Genomic DNA, 16,627 nt, shown 5'->3' on the forward strand with positions numbered 1-16,627 from the left:
AGGGTACATGACTGGATAAGAGGAAGAAAAGAGGGCTGAGGCTTATGAAGGGTAAGAGAGAGATCTAAATGAGAAGGCCCACTTTCCACTTGGTGTTGGAATCAAGAGATTTGGAAAGAAGCAAAAGGAAAAATAATTATTGCCATCTTCTATTTATTAGCTACATACAGTTTTACACACACTCTTAATATATACCATCCACTTCATTTAAACCTCAAAGAAGGCCTGTAAGAGATACGTAGGGCAAGTATCTTTCTAAGTAAAGGACTGATAAAATGGAGGCACACAAAAATGCTTTTAATTTTAAATTTTAAAAAATATATGTAATCTGCTCATGATCATGCACCTGCCTGATGACAAAGGTGACACTAGAAATCAAGAGGAAAGTGAAGGGACGTCAGGACAATGGACTAATGGCCAAGGCCAGTGTAGTTCTCTATAGTTCTTGACTTCACATACCATTTGCTTTGACCCTCCTAACCTAGTCCAATGTACATTCCAACTTTCAGTTACTTTCACACTTTGGAAAATGCATCCCCCTCTTTTGGCAAGAAGAGAATGTATCGTACAATACCCTCTGGAAGGTCAAATTTTCACTTAGAGTTCAGAAACCTATCCGTGTTCACATGCTACACATTTTCCAGGAAAAAATGAAGTATCAAAAAAGCTAATTTGGGAGGGATAAATTAGGAGTCTGGGATTAACATATGCATACTACTATATATAAAATAGATAATCAACAAGGACCTACTGTATAGCACAGGGAACTCTGCTCAATACTCTGTAATAACCTAAATGGGAAAAGAAGCTGAAAAAGAATGGATATATGTATAACTTGAATCACTCTGCTGTACACCTGAAACTAACATTGTAAATCAACTATACTCCAATATAAAATAAAAATTAAACATTTTTTAAAAGCTAATTTACTTTCATTAATAAATCCCTTAATTTATTAATGAGGAACAAATAACCTTAAAACTTACCAAAATTTTAGACACACAACATACCAATCTAATATAAAACTAAAAAGCTCCTTTTAGAAAAAAAATCCTTATTCACCTTTATTATTTGATTAATGGTTCAAGTATGATAGAAACTGGAGAAATGCTAATTAACACTGTGAAATTATTATATATACTTACAGCCTGAATCTTCAGAACTAGTAATCACCCTAAGGCTTTATATAAATTTTTAAGGAGAGGTCAAATAGAAACTACAAGTTCAGTGAAAAGGTATGTTCACTCTAGTTGAAACATGTAACCAGATAAGAAATTAAAAAAAAAAAAAAAAAAGGAAGTAAAAAGAAGGTCAGGTATTAACAAACACCACTTGTACCGATAATATGGAATTAAATTTTATATCACATGAAAGAGATTCAGCAGCAACCCCGCCAAAACTCCACCGTGGTATAATATCTCTCCTAGGTACATGATACATTGTTCCTGCTAACGCTTCAAAGTACTACTTAACTCCAACTACTGAAATATATTGCATTACACTGATGTTTTTGTCAAATGCTTTTTCAAAGTCTGCAAAATTGTCTATCAAGTTTATAGGACGTTTTCTTCATTATTAAGATATGATCTCATTTAAGTGCCCTTTACACCAGTATCTAAATAACTTCTCTACAAACAATGACAATTTAATAAATGGCTAGATGCAGTGATTACTCTGAGGTAGGATAAGAAGTTACAACATAGTTCACTTATTTCCTTCAAGCACTGTACTAGCTCTTCTTTTTCTCTTATATTACAATTTTTAAAATTGAGCTATAATTGACATATAATATTGTGTAAGTTTAAGGTGTACATCTTGACTGAATAGAGTTATAATATATTGTAAGACGATTACCACCATAGCATTAGCTCTTCCATTTATTTCCTTTGAAGACATAATGCTAACACTTCTCAATGGCAACTAATAATACAGAAATTAATCCCCAAAACAGTAAGAGATCCTACATGAACTATTCAGAGTATCTTCACAAGCTGAATAAAACTAGGATCAAAAACCAATCTAATAAGTTATCTTTTGGGCTTCAGAAAAGAATAATTTTCTTTCAATGTTTTATTTCAAAAAGAAGGTCTCCAACTTGTAGATCATGGTCTACACAAAGCTTACCTGGGAGATCTTCAAATCACTGAAGATTACTGTTTTCTTTCTGAGGTGTGGAAGGCTTCCCAATGGAAGAATATTTCCCCCTCTCCTCTAGTGCTATATATCAGCAACCACATTTCCCTCCTCTCCCACAGTTTGACTTCTTTCATAGTTCACTGTAAACACCCTGGTGTTTATACACTTTTCACACACAGACAAAACCCAAAACATCTGCAATACCCTCTTCAAAAAGGGGGACAAAAACAGGGAGCCCAAGGTACACTAGAAAAAAACATTTAAAAGGATTTTAAAAACCTAATAGTGACATACTGATTAGGTAAAGAAAAAATATATAACCTTGATAGATCCCAAAAAAGGATTTTGATAATATTCAAAATCCGTTTCTCTCAAAGATATACAGTAAAAAAGAGGACCATAGGATTATGTTATTGCTATAATTAAGTTCTATCAAAAATTAATAGCCATTATAATACTTAATGTTGTGACACTAGTATTCTCATTAACGTTAAGGAACAAGCCAAGTATGTCCACTAGCACTCACATTACTTAACATTGTTCTGAAGGTTCTAGACAGCACAGAGAACAAGAATAAGAAATTATGGCCTAAGTATTAGGATTATCATTATTCATATAATGATACATCTCAGACTCAAAACTGCCTATTTGGAAATACCAAGAAACCTACTAAAAAGCTATCAGAACCAATACGTGAATTTATGTACTAAGTAAATATTCAACAATAACTAGCTTTTAAATAAAACAATAAATACATTTTTTAGAAAATATAACAGAAAAAAGATCTATTTACAATAGCAGTAATAATAATAAACAACACAAGAATCAATAAAAAATATGGAAACTTTGTAAGAAGAAACCTATTAAATTACTGAGGAACATGAAAGAGGATTTGAATAAATGGAGAAACATACAGTTCCTGAAATAAGGACATTAAATACTGTAAATAAGTTATTCCTCTCTAAGTTAATATACAAATTTTAAAGGCAAGCTCATTTATTCCCAGAAAGATTTGGGGGAATAATGCAGGGGAATATGTCTTACTCCATGCAATTACTTTTTCAACATTTTCACTCTCCTCAATGCCCCGATTTCTTCTCTCACTCTCAGCAGACTTCTCTCACCTCCTATCTCACAGACTTAAGAGAATTCATCAGATCAGAACTTACCACCTCTCCAGTACCAATCATATACATGCATCCAATCCTTTTATTCCACTAAATAAAGAAGTTGTCCCTCCTAGCTACAATGAGTTAGTTAATGAAATTCATTATTATTTTTCTCGTGTATATTTAATCTCTTCCTCCCAAGAAGATACCTGCCATCATCCTTTATACATGTTTAACACTCTCCCATTAAAGCAAACAAATAACTCTCATCTCAAATTTCCCTCCAGCTCAGCTGTATCTATTTACAAAGCTACCCTTCTATAACTATCTCCACTGCCTTACCTCTGCCTGGTCACAATCGGGCTTCTCCTCCCACCATTCACCAAAACAGCTCATGCTAAAGTCAACTTTATGTTTCTAATCCAAAAAGTATTTTTTTAGATTTCAACATACTTGACTTCTCAACATCTGTTCAGTACTGCTTACCATCTCCTTTTTTTTTAATAAATTTTATTTTATTCACTTATTATTTTTGGCTGCATTGGGTCTTCGTCGCTGCGCGCAGGCTTTCTCTAGTTGACTGGGGGCTACTCTTCATTGCAGTGCGCGGGCTTCTCGTTGCAGTGGCTTCTCTTGTTGCGGAGCACGGGTTCTAGGCACGTGGGCCTCAGCAGTTGTGGCTCACAGGCTCTAGAGCACAGGCTCTGTAGTTGTGGCACACAGGCCCAGTTGCCCCGCGGCATGTGGGATCTTCCCGGACCAGGACTCGAACCCGTGTTCCCTGCATTGGCAGGTACATTCTTAACCACTGTGCCACCAGGGAAGTCCCTGTCCTTCTTCTTTGAAACTCCTCCCTTGGCTTCTCATACCCACCCCCCCCGTTCTGCCCCACATCTCTGGTACTATTTCCCCATGTCCTCTGCAGGTTCATTCTCTTCTATCCAGTATTAAAAGTTATAGTTCCTCAAGAATGGTAAGCCTTCAACACTCTCTTCTTTTTACTTGTTACATTTCCCCTAACCAATGTCAGCCTGCTTGTATGGCTCTAGTAACCACCAATATGCAGATGACTCATTTTCTTTTCTAGCCCAAACTTATCCTCTGAGCCTATATGCCCAATGCCTCTTCAGAATGTCTCAAAGGCATCTCGAACTCAAAAGCTTCAAACCTGAACTCATGATTGTCTCCATGTAGTCCTCCAATACTCCTTCCTTCAAAGCAAAGCAAAGCAAAACAAAACGCACCTAAATTCAGTCCTTTTTCAGTGTTTCCTCTATCTCAGTAACATTATCATTTACCTTGTCACTCAAGCCAGAAACCAAGGAGTCATCCTTGACTTCTCCCTTTCTCTTAGCCCCTATTTCTAATCTATCATTTAGTCCTACAGATCCACCAATTTATCTCCATCCCCAGTGCCACCACTCTAGACCAATATACTATTTCTCTCACTAACGCTTCAGCAATAGTAAGAGGTAACCTCTATGCATGACTGTGATCTCCATTCAAGCTGTTCACCACTCTGAAGAGTGGCCTTTTCTAAACAGAAATATGGCCCTGTAAACTTTCTGCTTAAAAACAGAATATCCTTAACATTAACATTACCTCAAAGGCCCTACACGGTTTGGTCCTTTTTTACCTCTCTAGCTTCATCTTGTATCCTGTTCTTCCGTATTCTATGTACTCTAGCAATTCCTCCTCCCTTTCAGTTTCTTAAGAAGAACTAGGCTCACACCTGCCAGTAGACTACTCTGAATGTTGTTTTCTCTGAACGTTTCACCTGATTCCTTCTACCCTTCTGTCAGCTCTTAGCTCAGTCATTACTTCCTCAGGGAAGCCCTGCCTGACCTCTCTCTAGTGCAAAGTGGCCTTTAATACTCTAAAATCACCACACACATCTTCTTTATATTACTTATAATACAGTTCACATTTTCGTGTGACTACCTGCCCCCTAGATCCTAAGCTCCAAAAGAGTCAGGACTTTTTTTTCTCACTATGGTACTGCCAGTCTTCAGCAGAGTGCATGGAATATAGCACACATTCTATAAATTTCAAATGAATTAGTGAATAGACATGAGCTCATATCATAAAGCTGTAATAATCAAAACTATTCTGAAATTGTGCCGGAAAAAGAATGCTAGGCTAAGAAACAATACAGAAAAGTTCAGAACACACACAGGATAAATCAAAGCAAATACGTAATAATGGTGGCTTCAGAATTAGCATTTATTTAGTCAATGGTATTAGAACTGGCTATTTAAAAAATTAAATTTGTATTTCACACTACACATAAATTCACAATGGATTAAATATTTAAAGGTAAAACTAGAAACCTCAAAAGTCAAGAAAAAAATATAAACAAATTATTTATGTAAGATTGGGAAGGGCAGACAGACTAAACTTGATGGAGGCTGACTGGAAAGACTATAAAGAAACAAAACTGTGCAACTAGAGATTATAATACTAAGTGAAGTAAGTCAGAAAGAGAAAGACAAATGCCATATGACATCACTTATATGTAGAAGCTAATATATGACACAAATGAACCTATCTATGAAACAGAAACAGGTACGTAGAGAATAGACTGGTGGTTGCCAAGGGGGAGGGCAATGGAAGAGGGTAGGAGTGGGAGTTTGGAATTAGCAAATGCAAACTGGTATATATAGGATAAATAAACAACAAGGTCCTACTGGATCGTACAGGGAACTATATTCAATATCATGTGATAAACCATAATGGAAAAGAATATGAAAAATAATGTATATATATGTGTATATATATATATGTAAAACTGAGTCACTTTGGCGTACCGCAGTAATTAACACAACACTGTAATTCAACTATACTCAATAAAAAATAAATTAAAAAAAGAAAAACAAAACTGGTTAAGATTTGGCTCCATAATAATTTAAATCTTCTACACATTAAATAAAGGGCAATAAACTAGAAACAAACATTTGCCACATGTAAAAGAGGGTTAAATGAATATATAAAGAACTCATAAACAATAAAAACAGCAATACAGAAATAGATACTGATATGATTTTTAAATGTGAATAATCACAAACATAAAATATGTCCAACCTCAATAATAATAAGAGGAGTACAGGGGCTTCCCTGGTGGCGCAGTGGTTGAGAGTCCGCCTGCCGATGCGGGGGACACGGGTTCATGCCCTGGTCTGGGAAGATCCCACATGCCGCAGAGCGGCTGGGCCCATGAGCCGTGGCCACTGAGCCTGTGCGTCCGGAGCCTGTGCTCCGCAACGGGAGAGGCCACAACAGTGAGAGGCCCACGTACCGCAAAAAAAACAATAATAATAATAATAATAATAATAAGAGGAGTACTAATTAAAACAGTGTGGTACCACTATTTACCTATTAAAATTAGTAGAGATCTTAAAGAAAATAAAACTCAATGTTATCCGTCGACAGGCACGTGAATAAACACAAAGTCAGAGAATAAATCTGTACAACATCTTTTGGTAAGGCAATCTGCCAATGTACACAAAATTTCTTTAAATTCTGATGCTCTTTGACTCAGCAATTCCACTTCTGGGAATTTACTCTAAGGAAATTACCATGTATGTATGCAAAGTTAGAGCTTCTAGGATGGTCTTCAAAATGTTCTTTGAAATAGTAATCAATCAACCAAATAAATGTTCAACAACAGGGAACATCATATTGGAATATGATGTAGCCATTTAAAATTATGCAGATGAACATGAAATGACATAGGAAGATGTTTATGAAAATTACTCAGTGAAAGTTATCAGGTTATAGAACACTGGGTAGGGCAAGATCCCATTTTTTTAAATGGGAACATGTTGAAAATTCATTGTGAGACAAAAATAAATCCTTTTGCAACTCATTTTATTTACACAAAAGCTCAGGTAGCCATGGAGATTAACCATTCCTTATAATACAAAAATCTGGTAGAAACAAAAATTTACTTACTCTTCCAATTTCTGCAGTCCATGAAACAACAATGGTGTTTGGTACAGTTGTGGACAATCGGACAAGTGAGGTGATATTAATTGGTCGGCTGGGTCGCTTTGGTTCCACACCATTTTTAGTAGGTGGAAGATAACCCTAAGGATGAAATATAATTTATTTCTACTTATTACTTCCACAATCATTTCAACTTCCATTCCTTAAAAAAAAAAACCTACAAACTACATATGAGAAAATGAGTATTTTCATTTAAAAGTAGAGAAGCAAACGTTTGTAAGAGTTTCCTGTATGTTTCTCTAAACAACCATACAGTCTCATAGTAAGCCTGAGAAAAATACTGGTGGCAGAACTTAAAAATCTCTAAAATTTAAGAATCAGGTTGAATTCATAAAGAGCTTGGATAAGTATATAAGGACTATTTTAAAGGTGAACAATAACAGCCCCCACTCCTCTGTTAAAGGCACAGCATTCTTCAAATCTCTATTCAACCAAAGCTTCCAGACTCACACGAATACATCTGAGGTTTTGTTGAAACAATCTCGTCTTCCCAAAATTCAGTAAAACACTAAAGCTACCACACCCAACTCCTAGACTATGTCTCCATAGCTAATGTCACAGCTGTTAATTGTACACAGTTGGTACAAGTGTTTCACTCAGTCACATGAATATATATCCAAAATAAAGATGTTTTCTTAACGAAAAATATGATTAACAACAGCTGTGATGACTTATTTGCTAGCTATGTTGGCAATGCACTTTTTAAAAAAATAGCTTTTGGGACTTACTGGAAGGCTGCAAGGTTTTGTATTCACTTTCACGCAAAGATTGGGTGGGAAGTGATCTTCTTGTGGACAACTGGTTTCTGATAAACAAAACCTAAACAATAAAGGACAAGTTTAATTACCTTTATTAAAGGATGACACCACATTAATATTTTTGTTCCACAGCTAATCTAAAAGATGGTCAAACTTAATAACAACAGCAAAAAACTACTAAACCTGAATAAATACATGAAATAGGTTCAAAATAAATAATTCTGTCAATGTAGAGTTTCAGTGGTCACAACTACCAACCTGTAGTTCTCTTCATAATATTTGAAGTCATTTGTTCAAGCATGTTTTGGGGGGGAGGAGGTGGGGAAGTGCTCTGTGGTTGAATAAATTTAAGAAATTTTGAATCAAAAAATAAATTACGTTTCCTCCATATAGAACTTCTCAGAGCTAGGCTAACAATAACTGTAACTTTTTAAGAGGGAAATATAAATATATAGTAGTTCCCAAATTTATTTGTCTGTGAAACATTTTTTTGGTTCTCAGCAGACTATACTGAAAATGCTAGAAGTCCATCCCCAGGATCAAGTTCTGTCCACCAAGCCCAGGTACTCCATTATTCCCTGAAAACTGAAGATGCTGAATAATAACATTAATTGTATTATATCCATTATAATATAATATCCATTATAATATCCATTATATCCACATGTTAGAATACTATTTTAGAAACTCATGAAAACATTTATTTCTAAATTAAATGCGTTATCTTTTGGGAAAACCAAGGACAACTACATAATTTGTACATTCTCACTCCATTCTTACATAGATCAAGAAATAAATTATTAATTTGCTATTTAAGACAACTATTCTTGATTATTATACTTCCTTATTCCCAATATAGAGCTGAGGCTCATTCCACTTTACAGAATGTTCACAGCACCTTTGAGTTACATGTTAAGAAGAATGCCATCTCTGAATTCTGTGAAATATTCATCATGCACAAACACCTTCTCTCAACATCTTGATCTGCCTGCCATGCAATCTGTGTGAGGGAGTGTCCACAAAATGGGACAATTTTCTATATAAAATGTTATGGGTACATATAAATATATGGTCATCTTTAAGCAGGGACAATCTGTAGCTTCCATTAGATTCTCAAAGGGGTTAGAGATCCATATAAAAGTTGAGAATTACTAATCTACAAAGATTTTCTCAAAATATACTTAGCAAACAGATGTCAAAGCCCACAAGATCATCTCTAACTCCAGCAGAAGCTTCTATTACAGGCCAGTTCTTTACTTTGCAACCGTAAGAGGATGCCATAAAGCTTTTAATCAATTACTCCAATGCAGAGATAAATTAGCAACGTGAACCTGGCTGCTTGAAGCTACAGAAAAGCAATAATTTATATGACAAGTTGACTGCTATTCAATTAAGTAAAAAGTGAAAATCTAAATCACCCTTACAAACCGAAGACAAAAAAAAGATTTTAAACATGGGGAACAAGAGCAGAAAGTTTCTATATAGGAGTTCATGGGGGTGGGGAGGGGAAACAGATAAATGAAAACAGATTAGGAATCTAATAGAGAAAATATTGATCCTAATTCTGACCAAATTGTTTTCATGTTTTAGATAAAGACTTATAATTAGGAGAGTGGAAGGTATACACTCCCAACTTAATACACTGGGATTGCTGTAGGGGGTGAGGAGGGGATGAAAACAATTTAGTAAAATACAAAGAACCACCTAACAATTACCAAATATAATACAAAATGGTTGTTTTTTCATCAAATTCTGGAGATAAATTTGATGGCTAAGCCATTTTTAACCATCAAGATCCCCTTAGAATCTCTGAATTTATCTTAGAAAGAAAACCTTCCTTTGGAATGTGAACCATACCTCTTTGCTGCTTTAAAGAATGCATGCGTACGTTAGTACTAAGGATAGTAACTAGATCTTTTGTTTTAGAGCTATGGTTTTCAAACTTTATTTTAGTCTTGGGATACTCTCCTCAAATGAAAACTAACCCAGAAGTCAAACATGTAGAACAGACCAAAGCCACATTACTTTGGTTCAGAGTGTGTGTATATGTGTGTGTCAGGTGGGGGAATTGGGGAGGTTGGGGAAGAGAAGGTGGAATGGTAGCCAGAGGGTAGCCCCCAAACAGTGGCTCCAAGCAACAGTCTGAAAACCACTGTTTTAAAGGACAAAGTCACATATCAGTATGAACAAAATGTAAACTACTGAGGCAGGGAAGTAAAAAATATTACAGCAATATACAATTAATTATGAAGGCATCATATTTTAGTCCTTTAATTTATTCAGTCATTATCATAGTCTGTCCCTGACAGAGGAAAAATTACCTTTTACACAGAAACACCTTTGTCAGTGCCTTCCAAAACCAAGACCTCAACCTCTCCTCTGCTTTCTCAGTTTTCATCACACTATTTTTGAACCTAAATCAGAGTTTTTCACATTATTCCATGAAGCACTGAGCTGGTGCTTTCATCTCTTTTCTGATCTCCTAGTGTATTTATAATCTGTACATACAACTTAGTATCTGATTATTGAGACTGGGCTATCTGTTTGACTTATCCTTCCCACTTTATAGGGAAAACAGCTTGTTGAGGAAAACAACTGTCTTGTATTTCCTCTTCTATCCCTATTGCAACAAGAACAATGTGGGACACTTAGGTTTACACAAGGATAGTCACTGAGTAAAAACAACAGCATAAGATGGTTTATGTAAGCAACAAGAGAGAGACATATTAACATAAAAGATGTCTTAGATATTCTTAGAAGAAATGGGCTAAGAAAAGAAACAATATGGGCAGTAGCATGTTGAAAATTTTTCGTTTTCCAAATTGCAAAATTTCGTCTTTACAAATCTATCAAGAGATGTCTCACATGGAATCTAAATTAGAGAGTATCTAAATTAATGGTTTAAAAATACAGGACAAAACAAATTAGACTATTTTGGTTCTTGTTAGTCCATGAGACACTGTAGACTTAATCTAAGTATTAGTTCTTTATCTACAGTAGTTTGCCACTCATGCAGATAAGGTCTTTGCTTTCATAAAACTTGGTACTTCTGAAGAGCTGACCACCATATTTAAACATATCATTAGCTGGAGCTTCTCAACCAACCAAGGGCAACCAAAATAGAGAAATATGGTTAAATATATGGCACATGACTTGGCTACATTAAAATCTAACTTTGATAGTAATTAGGATGTATCGTAACAGGAAAAGGTTTTCCCTCACCCAAACATCTAAACCCAATACTTTCAATATACTTACTGAAAATCAGGTAGATTTTTCAAATCTTTAAGAAATATTAACTTTTAAACTTTGGATATATACTGTAGCAACACTGTACCTTAACTGGACCTGCACTGTGAAGTCACATTTGGTCCCAGAAATATCCCTAGAAAAGACAGAGTAAGAACTACAGTTATTTTAAAGATATACAGAGGAAAACTGATTCAAAGACACTGTTACCCCAGAAAGTATTTCAGATTTATCAGAAATATTAACAGTTATTAGGGTAACTAACACTATAATAGTATTTTCAATACTAATATTTGCATGACAATAATACTCATCCAATACACTGTTTTTAAAAGTCACTTATTATAGACAAAACTGGATTCAAAGGTCAAGCTGCAAGTTACACTCGAAGACAACTTACATGGAACTACTGATTTGCTGCACTTGTTGTGGTGTCAATGCAAATGCAAAACAGGTTTCTCGAAAGCGCTGGCTGTTGTCTGATGCTAAAGAAGAAAAGAATTATATTTTTAATTACCTTCAAATTCATCAATATAGAACACAACAGCAAACAAAACAAAAAAACCCAACCATTCACACACCTTTAAATTAACTAGGACAGATTCTAGAGTTTAGATAACAACTCAGTTAAGACACTGAAAAATAAGATATGTGCCAATATCTAATCATATAGATGTCTGCATCTAAAAAGCACACTTGTATAAAAACATGCTGATATTAATTTTATTTAAAATAATATAAACCCATTTAAAGATACATGGCTTCTGAGCTAAGTAACAAACATATACATACACCTTGAGATCTGCACAGGTAAGATGACAGTTGGACTTGAAGGCAAATTAAGAATTTTATCATCTCCCATCTAACTATACCATGCCAAGTTTTATACAATAAATATCATATACAGTTTCTCCTATGCTTAGATGAAATGACATCAAAATGTGCCTGTGGTCACTATCTCAAAGGAGGAAAGGAGTTACAAGAAGGGAAGGAAGGGAATAGAGAGAAGGAAGGGAGGGAAGTGGAGGCGGGGGGAGAGAAAAGAGCAAGAGAACAGGCAGGGAAGCACAGGTCAGTGAAGACCAGGGATTCCTACAGGGCGCTGCCGTGAGCAACAATATTTCTATTGGCTTTTAATACACGTTATGTCTATTTTTAAAATCAGTGGTCAATATCCCTCTTGTTCACTAATATTTCCTCAGTGCTTGGCACAAAGAAGCACTGAATGACTGTTTGTTGAATGAACAAAAGACTGAAAATTAAGAAATACCAAACTTAATTATTTAAACTGTCCTTTTCCAGGATAATTTTCTAGAACAAATGGATCACTGAAAGTTATTACCAAGGAACTCCTAGCCTGTGGGCCACTTAAACTGGTGCAGAAAAAGGAGCTGAACCCATCTCTAAAAGGGTTCAAACAAAGTATAAATGGAAGAAGTGAAAGGAAGGTTGAACTCTATCTAGATCAATGGTCTGCAAGCTCATTTGATTATTTGTACCTTTCAGCAAAATAATTTAGCATATACCATGTATATGTTATGTATGTTAAACTATTATACTGATATTGTATATGCTATAAAACACACCAAAAATAGAAGTTAAAAATGTTAAAATTTGACATAAAATTTTAGATATTTTTGTGAATTCGATTTTATGGAAAATCTCAACTTTAGAAACTTCTGTTTTACAGGTAGATATTTTTTCCTTTATCCCTATGGATTGTCTTGTGTACCCCCTGAGATGCATACCCCCAACATCGGAGATCATTATTTTGGATGATCTGCCTGCAAGCAACACTTCCTCCAAAATTACCACCAAAGACAAATGTCAAAGAGCTGTACAAATGTATCACTATGAGAAAGAAATGCAAAAGAACACTGTTGATCTACAATTTCATGTCAATATAGGAGTATCTTTTAAAGTCTACATTTGCTTTTCTGCTTTCTGTGATCTGGGAAGGTTTTTTCTTAAAAACTCTATCCCCAAGAAACAGTTACTGACCAGAAAGTTATCTTAATCATGAAATATCAACGTGGCAAAAGGCAGATAACCAAGGACCAGAATGTAGAAAAGCAAACAGTTTCCTCTGTCAGGCAATGAAAGTAACTTCTTTTGCTTCTTAGAGGATATGTCTCTATAAAGATTTTAGTCCAGTAGGCTTATCCTGATTTAGATTTCTGGCTCCATTCTAAAACAGTGCTATTGATAAAATAATTTCCCAAGTACCCAAATTAATATTATTCTCTGGGGAAAATTTCACATTCATTTTAGAATACATGAGTACAGTAAGTTTTGGACACACACACACGCAGATTTAGATAGAGAAGATATGACTAAAATAACAAGGCTGTTTCTTGAACCACACATAGAAATCAGGTTTATTACTTAATAGTAACCCCTTTTTACATCCTGCTCATGGGGTTATTACTGTTTACCTGGAAAAGCATCTTTCGTACTATTTGATTTTCAGGTTTAATTTTGCTGTGAATGCCGGTGAAATTATAGTTTTGGTCTTAGATAAGACTATTTAAAAACTTTTCTAAAAGTTAATTAAGCTATCATCATCCCTTTCAGAAAAGTTCAGGCCAAACAGAATCATGGAATCTTCATACTGAAAAATGAGTCTTACAAATCATCCAAAACAATGACCTCCGATGTTGGGGGTATGCATCTCAGGGGGTACACAAGACAATCCATAGGGTTAAAGGAAAAAATACCTACCTGTAAAATAGAAGTTTCTAAAGTTGAGATTTTCCATAAAATCGAATTCACAAAAATATCTAAAATTTTATGTCAAATCTTAACTTTTTTAACTTCTATTTTTGGTGTGTTTTATAGCATATACAATATCAATATAATTGTTTAACATATATAACATATACATGGTATATGCTAAATTATTTTGCTGAAAGGTACAAATAATCAAATGAGCTTGCAGACCATTGATCTAGATAGAGTTCAACCTTCCTTTCAATTCTTCCATTTATACTTTGAACCCTTTTAGAGATGGGGGAAGAGAAGCCATCACCTTGTCAAGCAGAAGATGACTGGTGATAAACAGTGTAATTGTAAGAAAGCTTGCAGCCCAACAGAGTAGCAAAGTTTAGTGGAAAGAGATGAGATCACATACACCTGGATTCCAAACTGGTTTTACCACTTACTTGCCACGTGACCTTAGGTACTTATCCACTCTGAATCTGTTTTCTTCAATATTTAAACATAAACATACACGAGCACAAAAACGCTCACAGGATTATTTTAAATTTAAATGAGGTAAGGTATTTAAAACAAGCACCAATTTCCTTTTCTGTCTCCCTTCCTCCTTATGCCCTTACACTGAATCAAAATATATAATGCTGTAACTCCCACCCACTGATGTCATATAGCATATCCAGTCATAGCCATTCTTCAAATATTTCAGACAGCATTAATGTGCCCCCTCTCTCTCCATCGACTCTTGCCACTGTACTTCAGGCAAGACTTCAGAATTACTCACCATTCTGATCTTTCTCCTCTGGACATATCCCAGTCTATCACACTTTTAAAGTGACAGCCAGAATTGAACACACTCTGTCATAGCATACTATTTCTCCAAAATATTTGCTGCCCCTCTGTATTGGCCCATCCCCACAGGAGGAATATGACCCAGTGCCACTGATGCCTTGGTCAATGAAATATGAGTAGAAGTGTACCACTGTGGAGCAGACCTTTAAGAACTATCCTTGGGTTTCAACATCTTTTTCTTTCCAGTCTGCCTTGATTCTAGAGTGGAGAGAACAGAGCAGAGCCACAACCAATCCACAGCTAATAAGTAACGTAAGTGAAAAATAAATCTTAGTTGTTTGCCATTGAAATTTATGATTGCTTGTAAGCTGACTTATTATTCAGATGTGAGATGACAAGAACAATATTTTTATCAACAACTACCATCTACTCCTGTTAATCCATACAACAATCATAAAGAAATCTACTCTTTTTTCAGGTTTAGAAATTGAGGTTCAAAGTAGTTATGTAACTGTCAAGGCCTCATACTAGGTAAGTAAAATCCGAACTGGAGGTCAGATCTACACATTTCCAAAGCCCATGCTCTCCTCAAAACATAGGTCTATTAGCTCCCCTGATCTAAGTGTGCTGTACTTCTTTTTTTTTTTTTTTTTTTGTGGTACGCGGGCCTCTCACATTGCGGAGCACAGGCTCCGGAAGCGCAGGCTCAGCGGCCATGGCTCACGGGCCTAGCTGCTCCGCGCCATGTGGGATCTTCCCGGACCGGGGCACGAACCCGTGTCCCCTGCGTCGGTAGGCGGACTCTCAACCACTGCACCACCAGGGAAGCCCTGTGCTGTACTTCTATTAATGCAGCCTAGCATTATACTGAATCATAGAAAACAGGAAAAGAATTACCCACTATACTCTCATCATAACTGCTTGTCATTTTTACATATTTCTTTCCAATCAAATTACACATACAATTTAAAAGCTCGCTTTAAAAAAATTACTCTTATCACATTTTCAATTACAATCTTTATTACCATATTTTAATTATTGCATCGTATTCTATCTGTGAGGTGTATGAAAATTTTAATTGCTCCCTTGATAAACCATTTAGGTTTTTCTAATTTTTCATTATTTGAAATGACTCTGTATACAGGGCTTATACGTTTGTTTTTTGGAATGGAGGCGGGGGGGGGTAGCTATTATTTTCTTCGGATCAATTCCCAGATGTGGGTTTTCTGGGTCAAAAAGTATGGAGATTTTTTTAAATGAATCTTGACATATCACAAGAGTGGTTTGCAAATGCTTGTAACACTATAAGACCATGAGCAATTTGTGCATCTACCAAATGCATCCTAGTCTGGCCTGCACGGGAGTTGCTGCTAATTTAATGGGTGGATCTGGGCAACTCCTTAGTAGTTTAATTTGTATTAAGAATTTTTTTCTTGTTTTTAACTTCCTATTTAGTTAATTGTCTAATCTTGTCCTATGCCCATTTTTACATCTGCATAAGAGTTTCATATATAAAAAATATTAACCCTTTGGAAATCTGCTGCAAATATTTCCCCCAGTCTGTTATGTTTTTTCATTTTGGCTACATTTTGGGATGATACAAAAGTTAAGTTTTATGTAGTGTAATCTGTCAACCACCTCCTTGTAAATTTGTGTTGTTCCCCTTCTTAGGTTCAATCAGTACACAATTCAATTCTCTGGCTTGTTGTTTCTATGTAATTATCAATCCATCTGGAACTTATTTTAGTATGTGATATTTTTAAAAAATCTAAATTTTTGTTTCTCCAAATTGCTTAGTTATACTAATACCATTTGTTAAATAATCCTTCTTCCCTATGGATACGTGTGCTTCCTTTACCATACATT

General features: G+C 35.3%; 1 protein-coding gene across 8 annotated transcripts in view; it reads right to left on the reverse strand.

Moving 5' to 3' along the window:
- PIAS1 (protein inhibitor of activated STAT 1) overlaps window positions 1–16,627 on the reverse strand; it is a 302,740-nt gene that overhangs the window by 36,328 nt on the left and 249,785 nt on the right. For all 8 annotated transcript variants that reach the window (XM_060294059.2, XM_060294058.2, XM_060294060.2 and 5 more), the window contains 4 exons: window positions 11,658–11,742; window positions 11,346–11,393; window positions 7,979–8,069; window positions 7,197–7,331 (listed from right to left, as the gene is read on the reverse strand). In XM_060294059.2, coding sequence (XP_060150042.1) covers window positions 7,197–7,331; window positions 7,979–8,069; window positions 11,346–11,393; window positions 11,658–11,742 — 359 coding nt within the window. The remainder of the gene's footprint in view (window positions 1–7,196; window positions 7,332–7,978; window positions 8,070–11,345; window positions 11,394–11,657; window positions 11,743–16,627) is intronic.

The sequence above is a fragment of the Globicephala melas genome, chromosome 2, assembly GCF_963455315.2.
Source record: "Globicephala melas chromosome 2, mGloMel1.2, whole genome shotgun sequence".
NCBI classification, from domain to species: domain Eukaryota; kingdom Metazoa; phylum Chordata; class Mammalia; order Artiodactyla; family Delphinidae; genus Globicephala; species Globicephala melas.